Source organism: Heptranchias perlo, chromosome 5, assembly GCF_035084215.1.
Source record: "Heptranchias perlo isolate sHepPer1 chromosome 5, sHepPer1.hap1, whole genome shotgun sequence".
NCBI classification, from domain to species: Eukaryota; Metazoa; Chordata; class Chondrichthyes; order Hexanchiformes; family Hexanchidae; genus Heptranchias; species Heptranchias perlo.
In genome coordinates this window covers 68,084,445-68,107,994 of record NC_090329.1, presented here as the reverse complement: position 1 = coordinate 68,107,994, position 23,550 = coordinate 68,084,445, and the positions used below count along the sequence as shown (strand labels likewise).

At 42.5% G+C, this 23,550-nt stretch overlaps 1 protein-coding gene across 1 annotated transcript; it reads left to right on the top strand.

Annotated features, from left to right (window-relative positions):
• Window positions 1-15,184: 15,184 nt before the first annotated feature.
• On the top strand, window positions 15,185-23,006 carry tmem200a (transmembrane protein 200A). The gene is made up of 3 exons (XM_067983794.1): window positions 15,185-15,442; window positions 15,702-16,126; window positions 20,946-23,006. The coding sequence occupies exon 3, from the start codon at window positions 20,961-20,963 to the stop codon at window positions 22,422-22,424; it is 1,464 nt and encodes a 487-aa protein (XP_067839895.1). The 5' UTR covers window positions 15,185-15,442; window positions 15,702-16,126; window positions 20,946-20,960; the 3' UTR covers window positions 22,425-23,006.
• The last annotated feature ends 544 nt before the right edge of the window (window positions 23,007-23,550 follow it).

The window sequence follows — 23,550 nt, the reverse complement described above, 5'->3', positions numbered from 1 at the left end:
CACCCAAACATCCTGCAGGACACTCACCGGCACACGTCCCGCTTTCTTGCAGGAGAAGGTGGCGCATAACAGGAGGCAGCAAGTGGCAATGGCATTGAGCCCCTTGACCCTGTTCCGCCATTCAATGAGATCATGGTTAATCTGTGACCTAGCTCCATACACCCGCCTTAACCCCATATCCCTTAAGACCCTTGGTTAACAAAAATCTATCAATCTCAGAGTTAAAATTAACAATTGAGCTAGCATCAGCTGCCGTTTGCAGAAGAGCGTTCCAAATTTCTACCACACTTTGCGTGTAGAAGCATTTCCTAACTTCGCTCCTGCAAGTCCTGGCAATAACTTTTAGGCTATGTCCCCTAGTTACATATTCAAGTATTGGAGACCTCCAAAAACAGGTACAAATGCATCGTCAGCTAGAAGCAATAATCCAGCAACGAACCTGTAAATCCTGCATTGTCCCTTTAAATAGCGCTGGTGGGGGTCCTCCAGGCCGTCTAAGACATGTTCAGTTATTTGTAGTTAAGATAATACGTTGGCTGGAGCGAAGAGTGCCAAAATGGTATCTATCCCTTTAAATCACCATTGCACACTAATCTAACGCATTTTCTCCTTACTTTACATGATGACAGTATTTGTTATCTGTGCAAACGCCTTTACCAAGATGGCATCTGGCGCACGTCACAGTAGAAGCATTCCAGACGTCATTTTGGGACCTTAGGAGGCCGTGTAGCGCCTGATAAATGGGCAGCTAAATGCTGCTGAAGCAACAGAATAAAATGATAGTATTTCTACCATTATCAAGCATTCTTTATAATTGTGCACGCTTTGTAATTCCCTGTGCTGTCAGCACTTTGCTTATGACTGAGCTTTCTTTGAATCTAATTGTGCTCTGATGTTACTCTAATGAAAATACATTAGGGCCGATTAGGGGCGGAGCTAAGGTCTAAGGATTGGGAGGATCTAAGTCCAGATTTGGCTGACTTGGCCCCAAGGGACAAAAATTTAGACGAGGGGTCCAGGGGCCGCCAAAGAGCCCCAGTAAGGTCCAGGGGCAGGAGTGCTTCTCCGGGCCTCACAAAAAAATCTTCCCATCTGCTGCCACTTCCACCTCCGTCAGTATCCACTCCTCTGCCCTCACTCCCAACTGTCCTTACCTGCCAGGTGGCTGCGTGCAGTAATCAGACGATTTTGCCACTGAACAGACTGGTGAGCTATAGCAGAGCACCTGCTTGGTACCCAAAGCTTGCCAAAAAATTGTTAATAAGGCCAAAACCTGAAAGTGGTTCAGGCCTCCCGACTGCCACATTCAGCAGACGCCTTGGATGCACTACTGATATCATGCCTATATGGTGCCCAACCAGAAAGTCTCCCAGAAATTAGCTGACCTCAAAGTGATTGACGGGATCATGAACCCCTCTGAACCCTCTCCCCCACTGGCTCTGTCCCAGGGCTGATTTTCATGCCCCCATCGACCACCTTAAAATCTACCTCTTTGACTAAAATTTTAGTCACCCATGCCATTATCTCCTTTTTTGGCTCAGTATCAATTTTTGTCTGATTACGCTTCTGTGAAGCACCTTGGGACGTTTTCCTATGTTAAAGGCACTATATAAATGCAAGTTGTTGTTATTGTTGTTGAACGGAGGGGTAGCACAATGAACATGGCAGCACAGCATTTACTGCCCTGTGCCCGCTGACATTCACGTCCCTGCCATTTTAGGGGTGACCTTGAATTAGGCAACCCAGGCACACATCGGAAACAAACAGAAGTATCGTTCACCCATGCAAATCGGGGCCCTATGCCGTCAATAGGATCCCAATGCAATTTTGAAGTACCAATGGGTAGAGTTTATGCCACATTTACGAGTCTATCTAGGGTTTCCGCCAAAGTTACGCCAACCGATTGGGAGAATCCTGAAGGAAATTCCCAAAGAGCTTTACTCTCCAACATTCCTGCAAGCTGTCTGGAGAGGTAACAGTCTTTAACAGGTACCTTCAGCAATTAATCAAAGACAAACATACACACATAGATTATTCATTGAATGTTTCATGAATGATGACTGAGGATAAAATCCAGATCCAATCAAATGGTTGAATCTGTTACACATGCCGAAGTCTGCAAGACGCAGACTAATTAAGCAGATAGATGAAGGAATGGTGGATGGATGTTCAGTGTTCAGTGTGAGATAATGCACAATGTTACAGGTAATATGAACCAATGTACAGTGGCTGGGAGTTCACTGGCAAAGGTGAGAAAGGAAAAGTATTTAAATATGATTAAGCACAATTTCTGAAAGTAGTCAATGTGAGTTCTACCAACAATGTTAATCAAATACTGGATGATCCATCTCATATGCTTTAATTATAAGTCAAAGAAGGTTATTTTGATCCTGTATAAATAACTGGTTAATCCATATGTAAGATAATATGTGAGTTTTCAGAACTTTACCTTTAAAAAGAACATGATGTGTTGGAAAGGGTTCAGAGAAAAGTGACAAGGACATTCCTGGACTTAAATCCAAAGCAGTTTTAGCTTTGCATCAGTGCAAACTTTGAAGTATAATTTAGATGTGAAACCATGTGAAGGACACAGGCAAATGGTATGATACCACCTCGAGCAGGTCGTCTCACACTATTTCAGCTTCAAACCCACCATAAGAAGTGTGAGGTAAACTTGGACTGCCTGGAAACTTATTTAATTTAAATGTTTTAATGTTAATAATGAATCAATTGGACAGTGTGCAGGCCTTCAATGCCTTCAGGCTGATAGCAACACGGAACTGACAATACAACCCAGGCCTGTCAGACCTGCATTGCTGTTTCGAGGTATTAATCTTAGGCAGGATAATGACAGCCCAAGGCATAAATAATGTAGATATAAGCAAGTTATTTAACCTGAACTTAGAGCATACATATAGATGCCATAACCAGAAAATTGGGAAGTCTTCAGCAAGAATTGGGCAGCCCAGATTTGGATTTGGGAATCGGAAGTACAATTTCAAAACCGACGGACAAATTGGGGGGGTGTGGTTAATACAAATGAAGAATGCGTCAAAATGCAAGAGGACATTAATAAACTTGCAGAATGGGCATGTAATTGGCAAATGAATTTCAATGTAGGTAAGTATCAGGTGGTGCATTTTGGTAGAAAGAATAAGGAGGCCACCTACTGCCTGGATAATAAGAGTCTAAACGGGATAAAGAAGCAAAGGGATCCAGGGGTACAGATACATAAATCACTAAAAATAGCGATGCAGGTTAATAAGGCCACAAAAAGGAAAATCAAGCGCTAGGGTTCAATTTTAGAGGGATGGAATTGGATAGCAAAGAAGCTATGTTAAATTTGTATAGAACCTTGGTTAGACCCCACTTGGAGTATTGTGCACAGTTCTGATCTCCATATTACGGAAAGGATATAGAGGCATTGGAGAGGGTACAAAAAAGATTCACAAGGACAATATGAGAACTGAGAGGATATCCTTATCAGGAATGGCTAAACAGGCTGGGGCTCTTTTCTCTAGAAAAGAGAAGACTGAGGGGTGACCTGATTGAGGTCTAATCATGTTTAACTAACTTGATTGAATTTTTTGATGAGGTAACAAAGAGGGTTGATGAAGGCAATGGTGTTGATGTTGTATATATGGGCTTTCAAAAGGCATTTGATAAAGTGCCACATAATAGGCTTGTCAGCAAAATTGAAGCCCATGGAATAAAAGGGGCAGTGGCAGCAGCAGCATGGATACAAAATTGGCTAAGTGATAGGAAACAGAGAGTAGTGGTGAACAGTTGCTTTTCGGACTGGAGGAAGGTATACAGAGGTGTTCCTCAGGGGCTGGTACTAGGACCACTGCTTTCTGTTATATATATATTAATGACTTGGACTCGAATGTATAGGGCACAATTTCAAAATTTGCAGATGACACAAAACGTGGAAGTGTAGTAAACAGTGAGGAAGATAGTAATAGACTTCATGAGGATATAGACAAGCTGGTGGAATGGGCTGACACATGGCAGATGAAATTTAACGCAGAGAAGTGCAAAGTCATACATTTTGGCAGGAAGAATGAGGAGAGGTACTATAATATGAACTAAATGGTACAATTCTAAAGGGGGTGCAAGAACAGAGAGACTTGGGGGTACACCTGCACAAATGTTTTAAGGTGGCAGGACAGGTTGAGAAAGTAGTTAAAAAAGCAAACATGATTCTGGGCTTTATAAATAGAGGCATAGGGTACAAAAGCAAGGAAGTTATGTTGAACATTTACAAATAACACTGGTTTGGCCACAACTGGAGTATTGTGTCCATTTCTGGGCACCATACTTCAGAAAGAATGTGAAGGCCTTAGAGAAGGTGCAGAAAAGATTTACTAGAATGGTTCCAGGGATGAGAGACTTCAGTTATGTGGATAGACTGGAGAAGCTGGGGTTGTTCTCCTTAGAGCAGAGAAGGTTGAGAAGAGATTTGATAGAGGTGTTCAAGATCATGAGGGGTCTAGGCAGAGTAGATAGAGAGAAGCTGTTCCCTCTGGCAGAAGGGTCGAGAACCAGAGGACACAGATTTAAGGTGATTGGCAAAAGAACCAAAGGCGACGTGATGAAAAACTTTTTTACGCAGTGAGTAGTTATGATCTTGAATGCGCTGATGGAAAGGGTGGTGGAAGCAGATTCAATTGTGGCTTTCAAAAAAGAATTGGATAAATATTTGAAGGGAAAACATTTGCAGGGCTACAGGGAAAGAGCAGGGAATGGACCTAACTGGATTGCTCTTACAAAGAGCCAGTATAGGCTCAATGGGCTGAATGGCCTTCTTCTGTGCTGTTATGATTCTATGATTCTAGGTAGACATAGAGAAAATGTTTCCACTTGTGGGGGAGTCCAAAACTAGAGGTCATAAATATAAAATAGTCGCTAATAAATCCAATAGGAAATTCAGGAGAAACTTCTTTACCCAAAGAGTGGTAAAAATGTGGAACGCGCTACTACAAGGAGCAGTTGAGGTGACTAGCATAGATGTATTTAAGGGGAAGCCACATAAGCATATGAGGGAGAAAGGAATAGAAGGGAATGATGATGGGGTTAGATGAAGTCGGGAGGAAGGAGCCTTGGGTGGAGCATAAACGCCGGCATAGACCAGTTGGGCCAAATGGCCTGTTTCTGTGCTGTAGTTTCGATGTAAGAGAAGAGAATGAGGCTGCAGTTATACTACACTATGGTCTGAAGCCAGTATCTGTAAAGTGTGAAGCATAATGGGCGAGATTGGACATCTACTGCATGCTGCGATTCACATCCTGATCATTGGGACAGGGCTGTGCACTTGTGCTGCTATTTTTAATGTTAAGAGAATAAGGACAGCCATGGCCATATTTCCATAATATTACAAAGAGGTCCAATGGAGCACCTGAACACTTTTTTCAAATGTGGCGCTGCACCACACTGGAATTATACTCACTCCTGTACAAAGCCCAAGCCACGTGAGATGGAAAGGATCTCACAACAATTGGCTTTGGTGTGTTCAGAAGGCAGATCAGGACCTGCCAGTTATGTATCAATGTGCACCCAAAGCCATTTCCTAGTTGATGTGGAAGTGCCAATATAACTGCAGCTTAAAAGGTTATTTTCCATAAAGCAATATATATGGAGAATAAACTTCAATCGAAAATAGAGTTCCAGTCCAGCTAGAACCATACAAATGTGAGTTATGGAATGTATATTTTTGAATTCTTTTAGACTAGAATAAAGTAAATTGCGCAATTGGACTGATACCCTAATGTTTTCACTGGCTTACTTTCCAGGGAAGGTGAAATTTCAAGTTGTTTAATTCATCTTTTTGCCTCTGGTCATTCAACTCCTGCAGGAAATTAAAAAAGACTAGTGGATCTCCCATGGCAATGCTTATGGTGAGTTACAGAATACAGTATAAGTTCAGGATTTGTTATACATAGAAATCAGAGGTGGAAAGCAGGCCTGGAATTGGGAAAGAATTTTGTGAGATGTGTGCTCAGAGACAGTAAAGTGTTTTTCATTGGTTCCAGGGAAATTTGATTCCTTGGGAAATGAGAAACTGTTGGCAGATTTTTTGTGTTAAGAGTCACATTTAAAGTGTGACTGGTACTGTATCCAAGACTTACTATATTGCTACTTCATCTACTGTGGCAGTGCCCATGGATAGCGGAACATGGTTATGATGCTTGGCTAACTAAGGTGCTGCTGTACTTAACGTGGCCTCTGACTCCCTGTTGGAAAGTGCGTAAATAGGCACATCCTGAGATCAATTTGCGCCTATTTGCTGTGGGGAGTTTCTAAAGATTTCTAAGATATTAAGGGGAACGGATAGGGTGGATAGAGAGAAACTATTTCCACTGGTTGGGGATTCTAGGAGTAGGGGGCACAGTCTAAAAATTAGAGCCAGACCTTTCAGGAGTGAGATTAGAAAGCATTTCTACACACAAAGGGTTGTAGAAGTTTGGAACTCTCTTCCGCAAACGGCAATTGATACTAGCTCAATTGCTAAATTTAAATGTGAGATAGATGGCTTTTTGGCAACCAAAGGTATTAAGGGATATGGGCCAAAGGCAGGTATATGGAGCTAGATCACAGATCAGCCATGATCTTATCAAATGGCGGAGCAGGCACGAGGGGCTGAATGGCCTACTCCTGTTCCTATGTTCCTATGACAGTTGCTTGTAAATCCTCTTCTCTTGCTCTTGGGGAGAGGCTAGTTTATCAAGGCTGGAAAAAGAACAGGAATTAATTGGCTTTCCTTCTCATCTCTTATACTTTTGAGACTTTGAATTGTGACATCAGATATTCTACAACTGACAGATGCGCTCTACATGCAAGACTTTTACAGAGATAGACATAGATTGGGAAGAGCTCATGAGAATGTACATTCTAGATTGCCTTTCGGAAGGTGTGGCCTAATAAGCCCAATGCCCTATTCCCAACCCACACTTGTGTATTCCCATTATTCAGATCTTATACTCACTTTGTGAAGTGTGGCTGGGTTCAGCAGGTCAGAGAAAGGGCACCATGCAGAAGATTCCGGCAGAGTGTCCAGAGTGATTTGTCTCCACATGGAAACCTACAGTCTCCAATAATCAATATCCGGAGGTGCCAGGTTGGCAACTCCCACTGAACTGCCCCAACTTCCCAAAAAACTGGTCCGATGGGTGAAACAAGGCAGCAGTCCTACCCGGGATCATACTCCTTTTGGTGGAGCCGCTGATCAAACTACGTTGCTGTCCTGGCAAGGATAATCTAAGACCTAGGGATGATTGCCAGCTTCCGAGCAGGGGGGCGGGAACTCTATTCGCGAATCCCGGAAGAAAATTTAGCGGGTCGGAATGTCCGATTTCAACTTGATTGCCTAATTACATTGTTCTTTCCGGGTTTCGCATCTCCTAGCTGCGTGATGTGCACCCGCATGACGCAATCTAAACTCCACTATTTAAAGGGCCCGTGCAAAAATGGAATTTTGAGGAGCCAGGAGGTTTTGGGAGGAGGTGGTGAGAGTTAGTGAACATCGATTCAGGATGAACAAGGCCAGCACCCCGATTTAATGATGTTTCCTTTGACTTACTGCTGGTGCAGCCAGGAGCAGGAGGGAGATCTTTTTCCCCAGGAATGGGAGGACGAAACCTTCTGCTGTCACCAAGAAGGTATGGTTGGAGGTGGCTGAGGAGGTGAGCAGCAGGAGCATTGTCTTGGATGCAGTGCAGGAAGTGGTTTAATGACCTAACCAGGTCAGGAAAAATGAGTACAGTTGCTGATTCACCCACATCCTATGGTGTACAACACCCCCTCTCACTCTGTCTTGCCAAGCGTACTCCATCACATCATTCCTCACACCCACTTACGTTTCAACAACAAACATCCTTCACTTTCTATGCACTTCCTCACCTTCCCATGTATCCATCGACCGCTGCCACTCACCCCAATCCTTATGCAATGTGATGCATCTGTCTGATAGTCACCCTTACCAAATGCACTGCATGCATCAGGTGAATATGTGACCTTTAGTCACTCTCAAAACACGAGAGAGGGAGAGGACTGGAGGTGGCCTGCCACAAATTGTGCAGCTCACAGATCCAGAGGAGGATGCCGTGGAGATAAGTGGCACATCTGCGTCCCTGTAATCAGAGATGGAGAGACTGGGAATTCGCAGATGCCTGGTGACAGAATTAAAAATATCTCTGACGCACATGCTGACTTTATTTCATCAATGACTGAACTATGAGAAGCCTGAGTATGATGACTGTTAAGATTGTTCCTATGCCAAGACTAATTCATATCCATTTCTTTTGTCTTCCAGGGTCTTCACCCATACAGCAACAGTCTGCAAACATGCCAGACGATTCCTCAGAGGACCTCATTCCTTCTGAGGATGCACCATCACAGATCGTACAACCCTGCACCAGCTCAAATACTCACACTTCGGTGGGTCCAGTTGGACAGTTAGTTGGGTTTTCATCTGGTGATTTACAAGTGAGCATGAACAGAAACTGGTGGTAGGGACAGCTGTGGAGAGTCCGCATTGGGGGCCGCACTCCTCTCCAAGCTCTGCTCAGCTAGACACGGATGCTGAACCCCGGGGGTCATCGTTGAGAAGGAGAATGATCGAGGTACAGTAGCAACTTTGCTGGGTACTGGCAGACATGCCACGCACAATCTCCACAATAGCGGAGAGGATGGACGAGTCCAACTCCAACAGTAGTGGATTGGTGTTGCAGGTAATTGCGAGAATGTCGGCCATGGAGAAAGTGGCTGCCTCCATGGAACTTCAAGCACGGCTCTCAAATGAGTCTATGACCATGGCCTTGCAGGAGATGTCCGCCGCCTTAAACAGGATGACAGATACCTTATCCGTGGCCTTAAAATGCGTAGTGGTGGTGGTCGGAGCAGACAGGAGGATTTCATTTTTTTATTTTTTCCAGTGCGAGTCACTAGCTAAACCTTCAAGCTATTAGGGCATCCCTGGCACCCCAGGCAGCAATGTACGCAGCTGGTCTGGAGATGGGTGTCCCATCTTCATACTGCTTCTCATCCTTCTCCTCCTCTTCTTCAATATTCTCATCATCAGAAGATCCTTGGTCGTCCTCCGACTATAATCCTCTCTGCTGTGCAACGTTGTGCAGGGCGCAGCACACCACTATGATTCTGAACACCCTCGTTGGTGTGTACTGAAGGGTGCCTCCAGACCTATCCAGGCACCTGAAGCACATCTTCAACATGCCAATGGATTGCTTGATGACATAGCTGGAGGTCATGTGGCTCTCACTGTAGCTCTTGCGCCTTAGTGGTGGGGTTCCTTACAGGTGTCAGGAGCCCAGTTTGAAGGGAGCATCCCTTGTCTCCTACGAACCAGCCCTTAACTCTATTTCCTGGTAGGAAGAGGTTTGGAATGTTGGACTGCCGTGGTATAAAAGCATCATGACAGCTCCCAGGGAATCTGGTGCACACTTGCATGAACCTCTTCACACCAGCTGTTCGTTAATGGAATGAAATCCCTTGTGGATGATAAACCCCCAGTTCATCTGGTAGTTCCCGGATTGCCACGTATGTGCAATCGAAGGCACCCTGAAGTCAGCCAGGGAGGCAATTCCAACTGCCCGCTCGTTCTGGCTATTGTCGTTGCTGGGGAAGTTGACATAGTCGACACCTGGCAAACAACCCATCCGTTACCTGCCTTATACATTTATGTGCAGGTGACTGAGACCCTCGAGATGTCTCCGGTGGCGCACAGGAAGGTGCCAATGGCAAAGAAATTGAGGGCAATGGTGACTTTCATAGCCACTGGCAATGCGTGGCCACCAGGTCCAGTGGGGAGCAGCTCTTCTTGAAGGAAGTTGCAAATGGCTGTGACCACCTGCCATGCTAATCTAAGCCGGCGGAAGCACTGCTTCAGATAGAGGCTCAGTTTCCTTGACCTATCTGTAGACCCTTTCGTGTAGGTAGTGCCTCCTGTGACCTCGGCCCCTCTGTTGCTCTACTCTCTGCTGTTCTCCAACCTGTTCTCCACTCTGTTCTCCACATCTCTCCTATGCACCTGCAGATCCCACCACAGCACGACATTGCTGCTGTGGATAGCGATTGTCTTCCTCGTCTGGTGTTGTATCAAAAACATTCATGGCACTCCCCACACCACCCCCCCCCCCTATCCTGATATTGTCTGTTTGAAAGCCTGCAAAACTCTCTGCAAAATGTTTTCCAGATGGAACTGAGAAAGGAACTGTAAGCACTGAGCCTTTATTCACATCGGGCAATCAGAACTTTAAACATCCCCATGAAATGCCGCTCAATCTCACCTCCATTTCACTGGTGAGTTTCCCGAGCCCCGGGAAACCCGTGCTGGAGGTGTTAAATTCAAATCTGTGTTGAAATCTCTTCAAATGCACCTCATTGGGATGTGATAATGATCCGTCCGCCTCTGGCAAGCAGATTACTCGCACGCAGCGAAATGCGCCACCATTAAAACCAGAAGTGGGCACGTTGGAGGTGGGTTAGGGTCGGGTTTGAGAATTTTAAAATTTTTACATTCCAATCCACCCCTAACCTACCCGTCCTTGGGGGTTAATATCCCCCCCCCCACCAATGTGCCTACTGATCGCGATGCATTGGAAAAAGCTGTGCATCAGGGCAAAGGGCTTCAGGAATAAGAATCAATGTGTGTTCATTACAGATTGGATATACCCTGCACTATATGCACAGGTGCACACAGATACAGTGCTGCGTCATTGCAGCTGGAAGTTTGTAATTACCGGTTGGTTTCCATATCAGAATCTAGAGAGTCTCTGAATTATAACTCTCCAGGTTGTTGCATCTGGAGTTAAACAGTGCATGTTAGTGAAAGGTTGTGCAGAATCCACCCATGACAAATACCACAGGAATCTCCAAGGACTGTCATTAGAAAAATGGGTTCAGGTTGTTTCCTTCAATACACAGCAGAGCACTTCTTAGATAAATGGGGTCTCCTTGGATTAAAAAGCCTTGGGTAGGAGAACCTCATTCATAAACTGCTGTAGGTAGAATTCTACAAGTAGATCTTTGGCCCAAAATTTCTTGTGATACAACCCCGTGAGTTGTGAGTTGTGCCCACCTGTTTCCTCCAGCGATGACCCTGACCGAGTGTGCAAGGTCAGTGGGAAGGCACCTGATTTGCAGGAGGACAGGCAGATGTTCACACCACTACGGGTGCATCTCTGGCCCCCACCTGCTCCATGCAGCCAGAAAATCTATTGCCTGCCCCTAATTGGCCCAACCCCAGAGCCCAGCCATGTCCTCTTTGGACCCCTGTGTAAGGAGGCCAATCAAGAATTAGAAAAATAATTCCTCCATGCTTTGGGGGTTTGCCTGGCCTGGACACCTCTGGTGGGGCCCACTTGTGTCCATCTGGAGGCCAGTATGACTTCTCTCACCGTGCGCACCATGCTCCAATACTATACTGGGCCACAAATGAGCCAGGGAAGCAAGTACATGCCCCTACTGCTTTGCCCCCTTGACAACATTTGCTGGTAGGTAAGGTGCAAGCGGAGGTTATGTCCCTTACAAGGCAGGCCAGAAACACTGGAGACGTAGCACAATCAAGTCCCTGACATTTACTGGTGGGTTCCACCAGTCTCGCACCAAAATTCGAGCAGGAGTCTGGCAGAACCTGCACGAAATTCAAGGCCATTTAATTCAATCATTTCTGTGTAGCGTGATTCTGAATAAAGAGATCTGAGGTGGGAAAGAAAAATACTTGATAGCAACCAAGACACATCAATACATGTGTCATATTTTAATTGTTTAATATTATTGCTATTACTTATAAGCTCTACCTGTACTTTATATCAAGAGTGATGCTTATAATCAGGATATGACATTTGTTTGAAGAGAATGATGGGTACAGTATAAGAATATTTGTCTGTAGAAATTAGAAACCTAGATCATTGCTTAACGTGTAGTTGTAGTATGCTTAAACAAAGACTGAAAGGATCAGGTGCTGCAGTTTCATGCGGCACAAGAAGAAGGCCCATCACCACCTTCCCAAGGGCAACTAGGGATGGGCAATAAAATGCTAGCCTTGCCAGTGATGCCCATATCCCAAGAATGAATTTTTAAAAAGTACTGAATGGCAACTAATGATGCAAAATTGTTATTTGGTAAGTGGCAGGCAGAAAATATTTTTAGATGCTTTAGCCATTGAGAAAGGAACCTCCAACAAACTGTGTGACAACTTTTCATGTCCAGAAAGTGTGGCCAAGTATTAATAAAGTCAATCAAATTTCTTGAACAATGGAGTGCAAGTTTTTGGAGGTGATACTACTGTGTCACCATATCATAAAAAAAAGACATACATGCATTGGAGAAGTTACAAAGAGCAACGGACTGATCCTAAATGTGAAGTGCATGAGCTATGAGCAGAGATTGGAGAAGCTAAAGCTGTACAATCTAGAAAAAAAAAGGTGGTTTAGGAAAAATTACATCAAAGTATATAAAACATATTAAATTGCATAGAAAAAGTAAATTCCACAATTTTGACCCAGCAACAATGAAGAAACAGCGGGATAGGTCCAAGTCAGAATGGTGTGTGACTTGGAGGGAAACTTAGAGGTCATGGTGTCCCCATGATCTTGCTGTTTTTGTCCATCTTGGTGGTAGAAGTCATGGGGCTGAGAGATGCTGTCAAAGTAAACTTGGTGAGTTGCTGCAGCACATCCTGTAGATAATACACACTGCAGCCACAGTGTGACAGTGTGGCTGCCATAAATGAGCACTAGGGTACAGTTTTGTTGCCATTTTCATGTCAATGCAAAGCAGTTTGGGTGCAAATAGAGGTGAGGATGATAACTTCACTCAAGAGTCAGGTCACTGATCTGTCACTTTAGTAAATAGCCTCAGATTGCTTGGGATGCACGCTGGCTGCAGTATAACTCCAAAGTTACATTTTAACTGTGATCAGGCAGTCCATTGGGCCTCCTGGGGACTTCATAAAGTTATTTTTTTAATGGTGGTAGAAGGTTATAATTAAAAATTAGTCTCTGGGCAATGGAACTCTACCTGTGCATTCAAATAGTACAGAGTTACTTGTCCCTAAGTGCAGTACAAGCTGCAGAGAGGGGCTGTGAGCAATGTCACTCATGTCTGCCGATTGAGTTTTGCATTCTATAGATACCTTACACATATAGGTATTTTGTAGGATAGCTGCATTCGAAAAATATGGTCTGCCATAATTGCATTGACAAGAATCTATAGCAGCCAAAAATCTGTGCTCCCTCTCCGCCATCACACAATGGGTGCACAGGACTGATTTGTTGCTGGGAACTTACATGTCTGACCTCATTGGAATTCCCACGGTCAGGCAATTTAAATAAACTGGATAGGTGCCCACACCAGTAGCAGCACAGCTGGGGTACCTACTAAGTGAGAGGGGGTTTGGAAACAGTATGGTTGGACAGACATTGGGGACCAGTGCCAATAGGTCCAGCTGAAGAAAGAAGATTGGAGCAAAAATAAGCCCTTTTCCAGGAAAGGTGCTATCCTTAAAGAAAGCAATCTCTTTGTAACTGACCCTAATTCTGCCTTTATAAAAGCCTGCTTCATGTGGGGCACCAGAAGTGGGCCTGCCAGGAATTCCTGTGGGTGATATTATCTGACCAGTTCCACCTCCTTCTGTGGCAACAGGTCGAAAGGATCAGACGCAGAAATCGCCTGCCCCGGCATACCACCCTCCGGGAAACTCCAGCACTGCTCAAATGGATAAAGACTTGGCATAACTAGGTTCTGCCCCAATTTCCATCTGCCCTGATAATATCCCAAGGTCACACCAATCCTCAAGGAAATGCAGAGCTGCAGTATTCATCACCAGGAATAACTGATGCCCTAGTGATGAGCATTGACTTCCAACTGCAATGAGGCTGAGATGTGCGTGCTGTCCTCATTGAGCTGGAATGTGACTTTGTCTTTTAACATTTACACTATAAGCTGCTGTGACTGATTCTGGATGACTCATTGATCCACAGGGAAAGGTTGCTAGACAGAGGATTGCTTTGGTTTCCAGGCAGTGCTTTATCTTTAATTGATAAGAAATCACGTGCAAAAAATGAATTTTAAAATGGCCATCCTTGCCTAGATACAAAGCAGTCATTGTACTTGCTGTTTCATTTATAGTTTTGGATCATTTTATGACAGTAATGACGATGAGCTTTCCTATTTGAAATAATGTATGCAGATGGAAAAAAAGTCAAAAGCAAAATATAGCGGATGCTGGAAATCTGAGATAAAAACAGAAAATGCTGGAGAAGCTCAGCAAGTCAAAGGTTATCGGCCTGAACCGTTAACTCTGTTTCTTTCTTCATAGTTGCTGCCTGACTTGAAAAGAAAACATATCCAATAGAACTGAACAACAGGAAAAGTCATTTCAAAACCCACAAGATGTGCCAGGAAACAGCAGCTGGGAGAGAAAAGAATGTTTATTACATTCAAAAAACAATAACCAACTAAAAGATTTTGATGATCTGTTGTTCAAGATTTAACTTTGACAGCCCTAGGATTCCAGAGAGTTGCATCCTTGTGTGATCCTTTTCATTAATGACCCATTTTTCAAATTGTACAGTAAGTACTTAGAGGAAGAGGGAGACCGTTCATTAAACTCAGGCCCAGGAACTGTTAGAATGAGCCCATCTGTATTAATGGCACATACTTGCAGACGTAGAAATGCCAAATGTTTTATCTGATGCAAATAGGAATGGATCTCCCATGGTATTTTGTTCATGGTAAGTCAGCGGACAGGAGCATTATATCAAACAATGTGCACTGTGTTATTCTGCTGCAAAGATCCCTATAAGGCAACAAACCCTAATTGTTGTTAAGTAAACACAAACTCAGGTCAATCTGAGTTTAGTTGCTGTTTGGTAAGAGAATTTTAAAGACTGGAAAGTATTTGTATCAAATACTACAGAGGTAAAACTGAAAGATGTTGAATTGTTACTTTACTAGGGCGAGATCGCCTGTGTCAACGAGAACTCAGAATTATAACAGCCAGTCTGTGTCCTTGTAGCATTGGACTACATGGACTGAATGCTATCCATGGAATTCACATTCAGGGTATGGAACCCACACCTTCTCCAGCTCTCAAATAGGGAGGTTTCAAGTATTGAGGTGGAAAAGGGGAAGATGGTCTAATAACGCAGAAAATCAAAGTGACCAATGGGCGTCTATCCGAGATGGAAGCCGGCTGGAGGTATAGTTGAATGAAGAGGGTGATCCGGAGACAGAAAGAGGCTCCTAGCTTCAATGTGCGTCACATTCCTTGTAAGGGTTGGGGAAACATCACGTGGTGGCAAAAAGTCCCAGTTTTCTTTCCTCTCTGACACCTCCAACCTCAGCTTTTAGTCTTAACAAGATCTTATCCAGGAACCCAAAGGAGATAACAGTCCGGGAAAAAAAAACTCAGTCTGATCAGGTAAGTAGCAAATGATAATCATGATAGAAAGCAAGTTCCTTACCCTTTATGAGTTCACCGTTTGAAAATAACTTGTAATTCTAAGTGCGAGGTCCTTTAGTAATTGTCGGAGTTTGACATTTTTTCTCGCTTTGCAGACCTGAAATTATATAAAGTCAACTTTTCGTCCTCTTTTGGGCAAATGTGTGGGCTGAGAGCTGTAGTGTGAGCACAGGGCAGTGACTGGATCTGTGACATTTATTCTGTCTAATCCCTGCAGCTTGTGTATGGGCAAACTCAGATCTTGTCTCTCTTTTGTGAAACCGACCCGAAAGCGCTGACAGCTTTCTCCATCCCGGGAATCGCCCCTGGCACAAGCCGAGTCCTGCTCGAAATGACCAAGATGAAACCAAGCGAAGGGAGTCAGAACTGTTCCCAAGCGCGATATCCATCCAGTTAAAGGAACGCGGCCGGGATTCCAGCCCTTCTGAGAAATGTAACAACACCAAATCTGAGAGAGAGGAAGTTTAAAAAATACATGAAGATGGCACTCTGAACAGCTCGATCTTTCATCCCGGTGAAAAGATCCTATTTAACATTAAAATAGGATTGTGCTCCGATGAACGGGCTCCTTCCCCTAGCTTCGACCAAGGAGACGACACACTGACAGGATTATATACTCGAGGAGCTCGCTCTTTAATCCAGGTGAGGGTTTCACATTTAAAATGAAGTCAGTATACAAATCCAAAACGACTCTTTAGTATTTCTCTCTATAATAAACCAACTGCGAAAACAGACTGCCATCGAATGTATTGTGAAGTATAAATGGGGTTAGAAATGTGAATGTGTCACTTTAATTCCCTGTGCCAATTTCGTGGCTTTTTGTAGAGCCATTGCTGAGATCGCTGCTGTTAAATGTGAGGTGGGTTCCCAAAGCTTGTGAATTGGAACGGTACCAAACTTAGCTGCAAAAAACGACTTCGTTTTGGTACTTGTTGCAAATGTAAATAACAAACTATGACTTAAACTGGCAATCAGAAATAATGAGAGGATCTCCATATAGTTTGCGAGGTGCTGCAGTTTTGACTTAAATAGTGGCACAAAAAAATCTATGGATTTTAAGCCCTATATGTTTGAGACTGTACCTGAACAGCAAGCCTGCCTTTCGTAAGCCAACACAGATTCTCTCTGATCCTGTTACAACAGTTGGAATTACACTGAAAGGATCGATATCCTTTCATCAAATCGGCTCGTTTTTTTAAAGTAACATGCACAGCCCCGGTAGACGTTAAACATGGAAGTGCGGAGTATAATTGGAAGAGCAGAAATTGAGCTTTAGTAGGGTTGGGTCAATTATGATATTGTTTGTGCTAAAATTGCATTATATAAAGATTTATTTGTTATCGACCATATTTCGTTTACCGTTTAAATCCTCGGGGTCTTTTTTTTCCAGAATTGATCTTTTAATTTCAGAATATGAATCAATAAATAATCAATAATCACAAAGAGAGTACGTGAACAAGATTAATGGAATGCAATGGGGAAAAGGGAAACAATGGTAAATAATGATAGAGCCTCAAACACGGCTCAATTTTAATTTATTTTTAATTAACTCTTTCCAAATTCAATATAACTCTGTAAAGACTCAAAATGATCGATAGTGCAGCTATAAAAAGCCATATCATTTGAAATGGAAGAGATTGACCAAGACTATGCCTGGAAATGACAGTTAGCGATATCAGCAGAGAGTGATGGTTGGTTCGTACCTCAGTCAAAGTAGCAGGCAGTGGAATGTTTTAACAACGCATTAAGTGTTCATCCACTAATACCACGAACTATAATCTCTAGGCTATTTTTTAAACTAAGAACCATTACTGCAAACTAATTGTAAGTATGCAAATAGTTAATGCAGTCTCTTCCATTTTGTTCCATTTTAACCAGCTCCATATCCATGTTGAATTTCTCTCACCCCCTATTTAATGTTACTCCAAGTTATCATCCGCACCCATTGCTGGGGAAAAAAGTACAGTCTATGGCCTTCTCTATGGCTACTGCCTACATCACTCCTTTGTCAATCTACAAGTGAGTGGTGCAGGAGAAGACATCACTGATAACTTCCCTCCTGCTATGAATTAGAAAAACTTTCACTCTAGGCAAAACACAAAGTAATATCAATGGCGCTTGTGCTTGATATAGGGCTACTTATCAACTACACCGTCCTCCTCCAATGCCTCTCCTCTATTGTCCATTGTCTGAGTGGGACTGCCTTCATCTGGTTCCACTCCTACCTATCCAGTCATAGCCAGAGAATCTCCCACAATGGCCTGTCTTTCCGGCCCACACTGTTACCTCTGGAGTCCCTCAAGGATCTATCCTTGGCTCCCTCCTATTTCTCATCTTCGGCAACATCATCTGAAGGCATGACGTCAGATTCCACATGTATGCTAATGACACCCAGCTCTACCTCACCACCACCTCTCTCGACCCCTCCACTGCTTCTGTGTTGTCAGCATGCTTGTCCGACATTCAATCCTGGTTGAGCCCCAGTTTCCTCCACTTAAACATTGTGAGGACCAAAACCATCGTCTTTGGACTGAGCCACAAATTCCATACTCTTGCCACCAATTCTGTTCCCCTTCACTGCCACTGTCTCAGGCTGAGCCAGACTCCCAATCCACCAATCCCTCAAATTTAAAATTCTCATCCTCGTGCTCAAATCCCTCCCTGGCCTTACCCTCCCTATCTCTGTAACTTCCTCCAGCCCTACAACCCTCCGAGAATTCTATGTTCCTCCAAATCTGGCATCTTATGCATCCCCCACTCCATTTGACCCACCATTGGCAGCCGTGCCTTCAGCCTAAGCTCTGGAATTCTCTCCCTAAACCTCTCCATCTCTCTACCTCTCTCTCCTCCTTTAAGAGCCTCCTTAAAACCTACTTCATTTTGTCATGCTTTTAGTCACCCTCTTAATATCTTCTTTGGCTTGGTGTCAGTTTTTGTCTGATTATGCACCTGTGAAGCATCTTTGGATGTTTCACTATGTTAAAAACACAATATAAATGCATGTTGTTGTTATTAGGAATCATATGCTGTATCATTGTAGTTACTGAACCACCACAATGGGTAATACAGTTTTTAAGATTTGCCCAACTAGACCATGGCATTCTTAATACGGACAGTAATCCATACAAGCATGGAATTGTCAGATCGGATCTTCTAGGTTATGTTCAGGGTTTGTTTCTTTTTGAAAAGTGGTCTAGTAGACTGTATATATTAAAAATGCATGTTCCACATGTACCATAACATTTAGTTTATCTTATAGTCTGAGACTTCCATTCCCAGATCCAGAACATCTGTTTATTCCTTCTACACAAGTAAAGATCACACTAACATACTCTACACAGTGTGATCTGTTATCAGACACTTCAGGCAATGAAGTTTATTTTGTTGCAGTTTTGTTGTTCTTTCTCTTTTTCCAGTGCTTTGCTCTTAGTGGACCACAGGTTAAAAAGTATTTTGTTTTTTGGTCAGTCGTTATAATTATTCTAATGACCTACAATCAGTGTCTAAAAATAGACTGCCACAAGAAGACTTATTAAAACATTCCCCACAGCACATGACTTATATTTATGTTATTGCGGTCAGTATTAAAACCACAATTTGCATGCTGGATTGATAATTTGTACTTATTTAAGCAGTTTGTAGCAGCACGTGATTTTGGAACAGAGCGATCTAATATTTGGACTACTGAATTGTAAGGTAGAGCAGTGCAATGCTGGCATTTCTAACATTTTATTTCCACTCATACTCCTATATAGAATTAGTAGTCCTCAAAGTGATGGGTGATAGTATGGGAGATAGAAGCAGATTGTTTCCAGTAGTTGAGGGGCCAAGAATGAGGGGTCATAGATACAAGATCAAATGTAAGATATTTAGAACAGATGGCAAGAGAAATTTCTTTACACAGAGTTGTGAGACTGTGGAATTCACTTTCAGAGACAGTGATTGAGGCAGAATCTATGTCAACATTCAAGATTAGATTTGATAGGTGGATGAAGGAAAAGGGGTAGAAGGGATATGGGAACAGGGTGGATAAATGTGATTTGAACTATTTGCTCTCGTGGAGGGTAAACACTGACATGGACTGGTTGGACCGAATGGCCTGTTTCTGTGTTATAACTTCTTTGTATTTCATTGAAAGTGGAATGTTTTTCCACATGGCACCCACTAACTGTATGATGAGCTCCCAAGTCAAGTGTAGCACCAGACAAGTGCAATGTCTGCCAATGTTACTGTGATAATATATCCAAATCCCAGCCTCAGGAAGTCATCTCCTCCTGTATCAACATGACTGTTACCAGCTTTCTCTAAATTTAAAGTGAGATTGCTATATTATTACCAATATATATCTGTTTACACATCTCTTAAGTTCCAAGTTCCACAAGTTACATTCGCTACCAGTTGTATACTGCACAATTTTCCATTGTGACCTGCATTCAACAACTTGTAAATCATTTCTCATTCCTAAAAGCTGTTGGAAAGAAGAAATTTCTTGCTCATTTCTCAGGAATAGATCTGAAGCCAGTTCTCAGCGACAATGTCCTATTGTCACTCATATTTTATATGAACTTTAATTACTAATCAGTAGTTAATGATCAATTTTAATGATTTAATACCCAAAGAACTTCACTTTTTTTATTGTTTATTTTTTTCCTCTTCTCATCCTGTTGCTTCTTTGTGCCCCCCATATTCATGGCCAAGAAGGCAACAAGATAATCTACCACTAAGCCTCTGAAAACTCTGCTTTATAACCAGACACTAAGATATTTGAGACTAGCTCAGTATGACAGTGCTACAGTTTCCGTTGCCTTTCTGTGGGAAAGTGTCTTACCTTCACAAAGTACACCCCTATGATGGCTTGGCAGCGATATTAACTCAGCAAGAGGTAAGAATTCCTCTGGTTGCTATGTGTAGCACAATTGTTACTGTATTGGTGCAGATTTTTTCTGTTTGATATTTTTAATGAAAAGATAAAACATTTTAAATGAACATGTTTCTGATTTCATTAGAAATGCCTAACAAGGGAAATCTTCACAAACAGACTTATGACGTCAGTACACATAGCGACAAGAGAAATGCTTAACCCTGTGTGCGGTTCACAGGCGCAAACTTTCATCGTACCAATTAATGGCACAGTTTTTTATTACCTCTGTGCTGCCCGTAATAAGCTTTCATTTTAATTATTATGATATCCATATGGTAACAACTTAGTGTAAGGGGAGCAGTAGAAGGATTTATTTGATATCAATGTGCAATTCTTTGTTAATATTAATATTGAAGCAATATGAATCTCTCATGTAATTAACTGTTGTTTCTTATTTTAACACTTGCTCATTCGGCCTCCTAAGGATAATGTTTCTCTGAGTTATTGTATGTGGTTATTTGGAGAATAGCTTTTGTGCACATTGACAGAAGTTCAGCTATATTATTCTGAAATTGTATTGTCCTGTTCTTTACATTCAAGGAAGAAGACAGCATTATGATAGCAACAGGGGGTGTAATAACAGGGCTGGCAGCCTTGAAGAGACAGGACTCAGCTAGATCACAGCACCTTCATCCTCCTCCTGCATCCTCAGCTCTGGAGAAAAGGAGAACCAAACGTAAGCCCAGAGCTGATGTCGTTGTAGTAAGAGGCAAAATCAGACTCTATTCTCCTTCAGGATTTTTCCTTTTTCTTGGCATTTTAATTTTAATGGTTGGGATCGCAATGGCAGTTCTTGGTTATTGGCCACAGGAGGCAGATGAGAAACATCCTGTAGCTTCCAAATCCGAAATTCCAGATAATGGGTCTCATGTGATAATGGACCATGCTGGAGTATTAGTGGAGTTTTTTGAACAGCACTTACACTCTGATAAAATGAAAATGATTGGCCCTTTCACCATGGGGATAGGGATATTTATATTTATTTGTGCTAATGCAATACTACATGAAAATAGGGACAAAGAAACAAAAGTGATACATATGCAAGATATTTATTCCACTGTCATTGATATCCATAGCCAAAGAATTAAAGAACAAAGACATATGAATGGGGCTTGGATTGGCCATTCTGGGGATTCTGATGTCAAATATTATGACAACCAATGTGCTGCTAAGCTGGCTGCTAACGTATTATTGTCATTTTCCGGTTCATCTAATGATGGAATCACTCCACAGAAATGGAACTCTTATGAGGAAGAGGATGGACTACCTAAGGAAGTTAATACACTCTTATACCCAAAAACCCCAACACCATCAGGCTCCATCTATAGGCTACAGGCAGAGTCTCAAAGAGAGAAAAGTAGCTATCCTAAAAAGTGTGAGACAAAGTCTATTGTTTCATCATCTATTAGTGCTTTCACACTCCCTGTTATTAAACTTAACAACTGTGTGATTGACGAGCCTGAACTTGATAATATCACAGAGGATTCTGACCTCAGTAAAGGTAGGGCTAGACACACATCCATGACTTCTTTAACAGTACCGTCAACTGATATTAATGACTCCTATAAACCAGCTAATCCACGTTTGTTAAGAAGCAACACCACTGCAACAGATGGAAACCCACCCAATGCATCTTCTGGTGCATCCATGGGAATATTTCTATCACCAGGTTTCCCCAAGAAAGAGTTTGGATCAAACACTTCTCTTCACATGTTGTCCTGTCATTCAAAGTCTTTGGACTTGGAGAGAGGTCCCTCAACACTCACGGTTCAAGCAGAGCAAATAAAGCACCCAAGCTGGCCCAGGCTTGACCGTAGTAACAGCAAAGGTTACGTGAAACTGGAAAATAAAGAAGATCCAATGGACACACTACCTGTGCCACGGGCTACTGTAAAAGGCAGTTACACGAATAAAGAGAAATTACTTATGATCTCAAGATCTCACAATAATCTAAGTTTTGAAAACAATGAGTTTTTAGATAACAAGTTAAGACGTGGAGCTTCAGAAACAAGGTTTTGAAGGAGCAATGCTTTCTACCATGCGTTTATATTTTAAGGCACTTTCAAGAAATGTATTTATGTGAGAAGTGCATGTCTATTTTAAAGAGATGTTATTTTCAGTACAAATTAAAGATTGAATATTTGTAGATTGTGATCTGAACTGGCATCTTTGCATCAATGGGATTTTTTCATTCTGGTTTGGAGTGTCGCATACATTTTTAATGTTGTGTTTGTCAGTTCTGCATTAACCAGCTGCTCAGGTATCGACTGAGTTCAAATCTCAGTCCAGGCAGAGAATAAAACACCAGAATGACATTTACATTTAATTTATCCCTCAATCCATGATGGAAAGACAGAATTTATATGTTTAAAGTGCAAGTGGTATTAAAACTACAATTAAAAAAGTATTATTCTAATTTTATTGTATATGACAATTGATTGACGATGAACTGGGATGTGGGCGGTCGTATTTCCGGTACAAAGCTTGAACCTGTATATTGGATGGCAATTCGCCAGATATTTTGCTATTAATTCCATATTAATGTCCTTAATATACATTTTGCTATTTTTGGAACAAAATAAAATGTGCATATGATATGAATTTTGTTCTGCGTGTTTCTATCTTATTGATAGTCCGCAACCTTTTGGACATGTGATAGAAGCATTTCACCAGCAGAGATTTCTACTGTCAGCAGAAACTGGACCAGAGGAGGGTGAAAAATCATGAGTTATGGAACTCACCAGCTCCTTCCATTTCACATGGTACACAAGATTCCCGATCTGAATGTTCACCAGTGCTCTCACTTGCACAGAATGTATGGGAACTTTTATTAGGTAGCTCAATTTTATTCAGTTCGGTACATAATAAGGCAGCCATTGATTTCCCTATTTTCCTGCCCAGTCCTAAGCTCACCCATTTAAAATTAGAATTAAAGCCCAACAATATGCACTTTTTTTGCTGACATTCCATTGCAAAGATAAGCCTTTAATGCTCCTCCATCACAGGAACAAAAGGTGACATGCCAAGGAAGCTGGCACCAGTGCCAGATTACCAGCATGCCACAATGCCTTCAACCCTATCTACAGACCCAGGCACAGCTACCTGACAATGATAGAGAAGACCTGCCTCCACAAGCTTAAGTTGA

Excerpts from the sequence above, each read along its gene's own strand:
- tmem200a (XM_067983794.1), top strand. The coding sequence starts at position 20,961 with ATGATAGCAACAGGGGGTGTAATAACAGGGCTGGCAGCCTTGAAGAGA.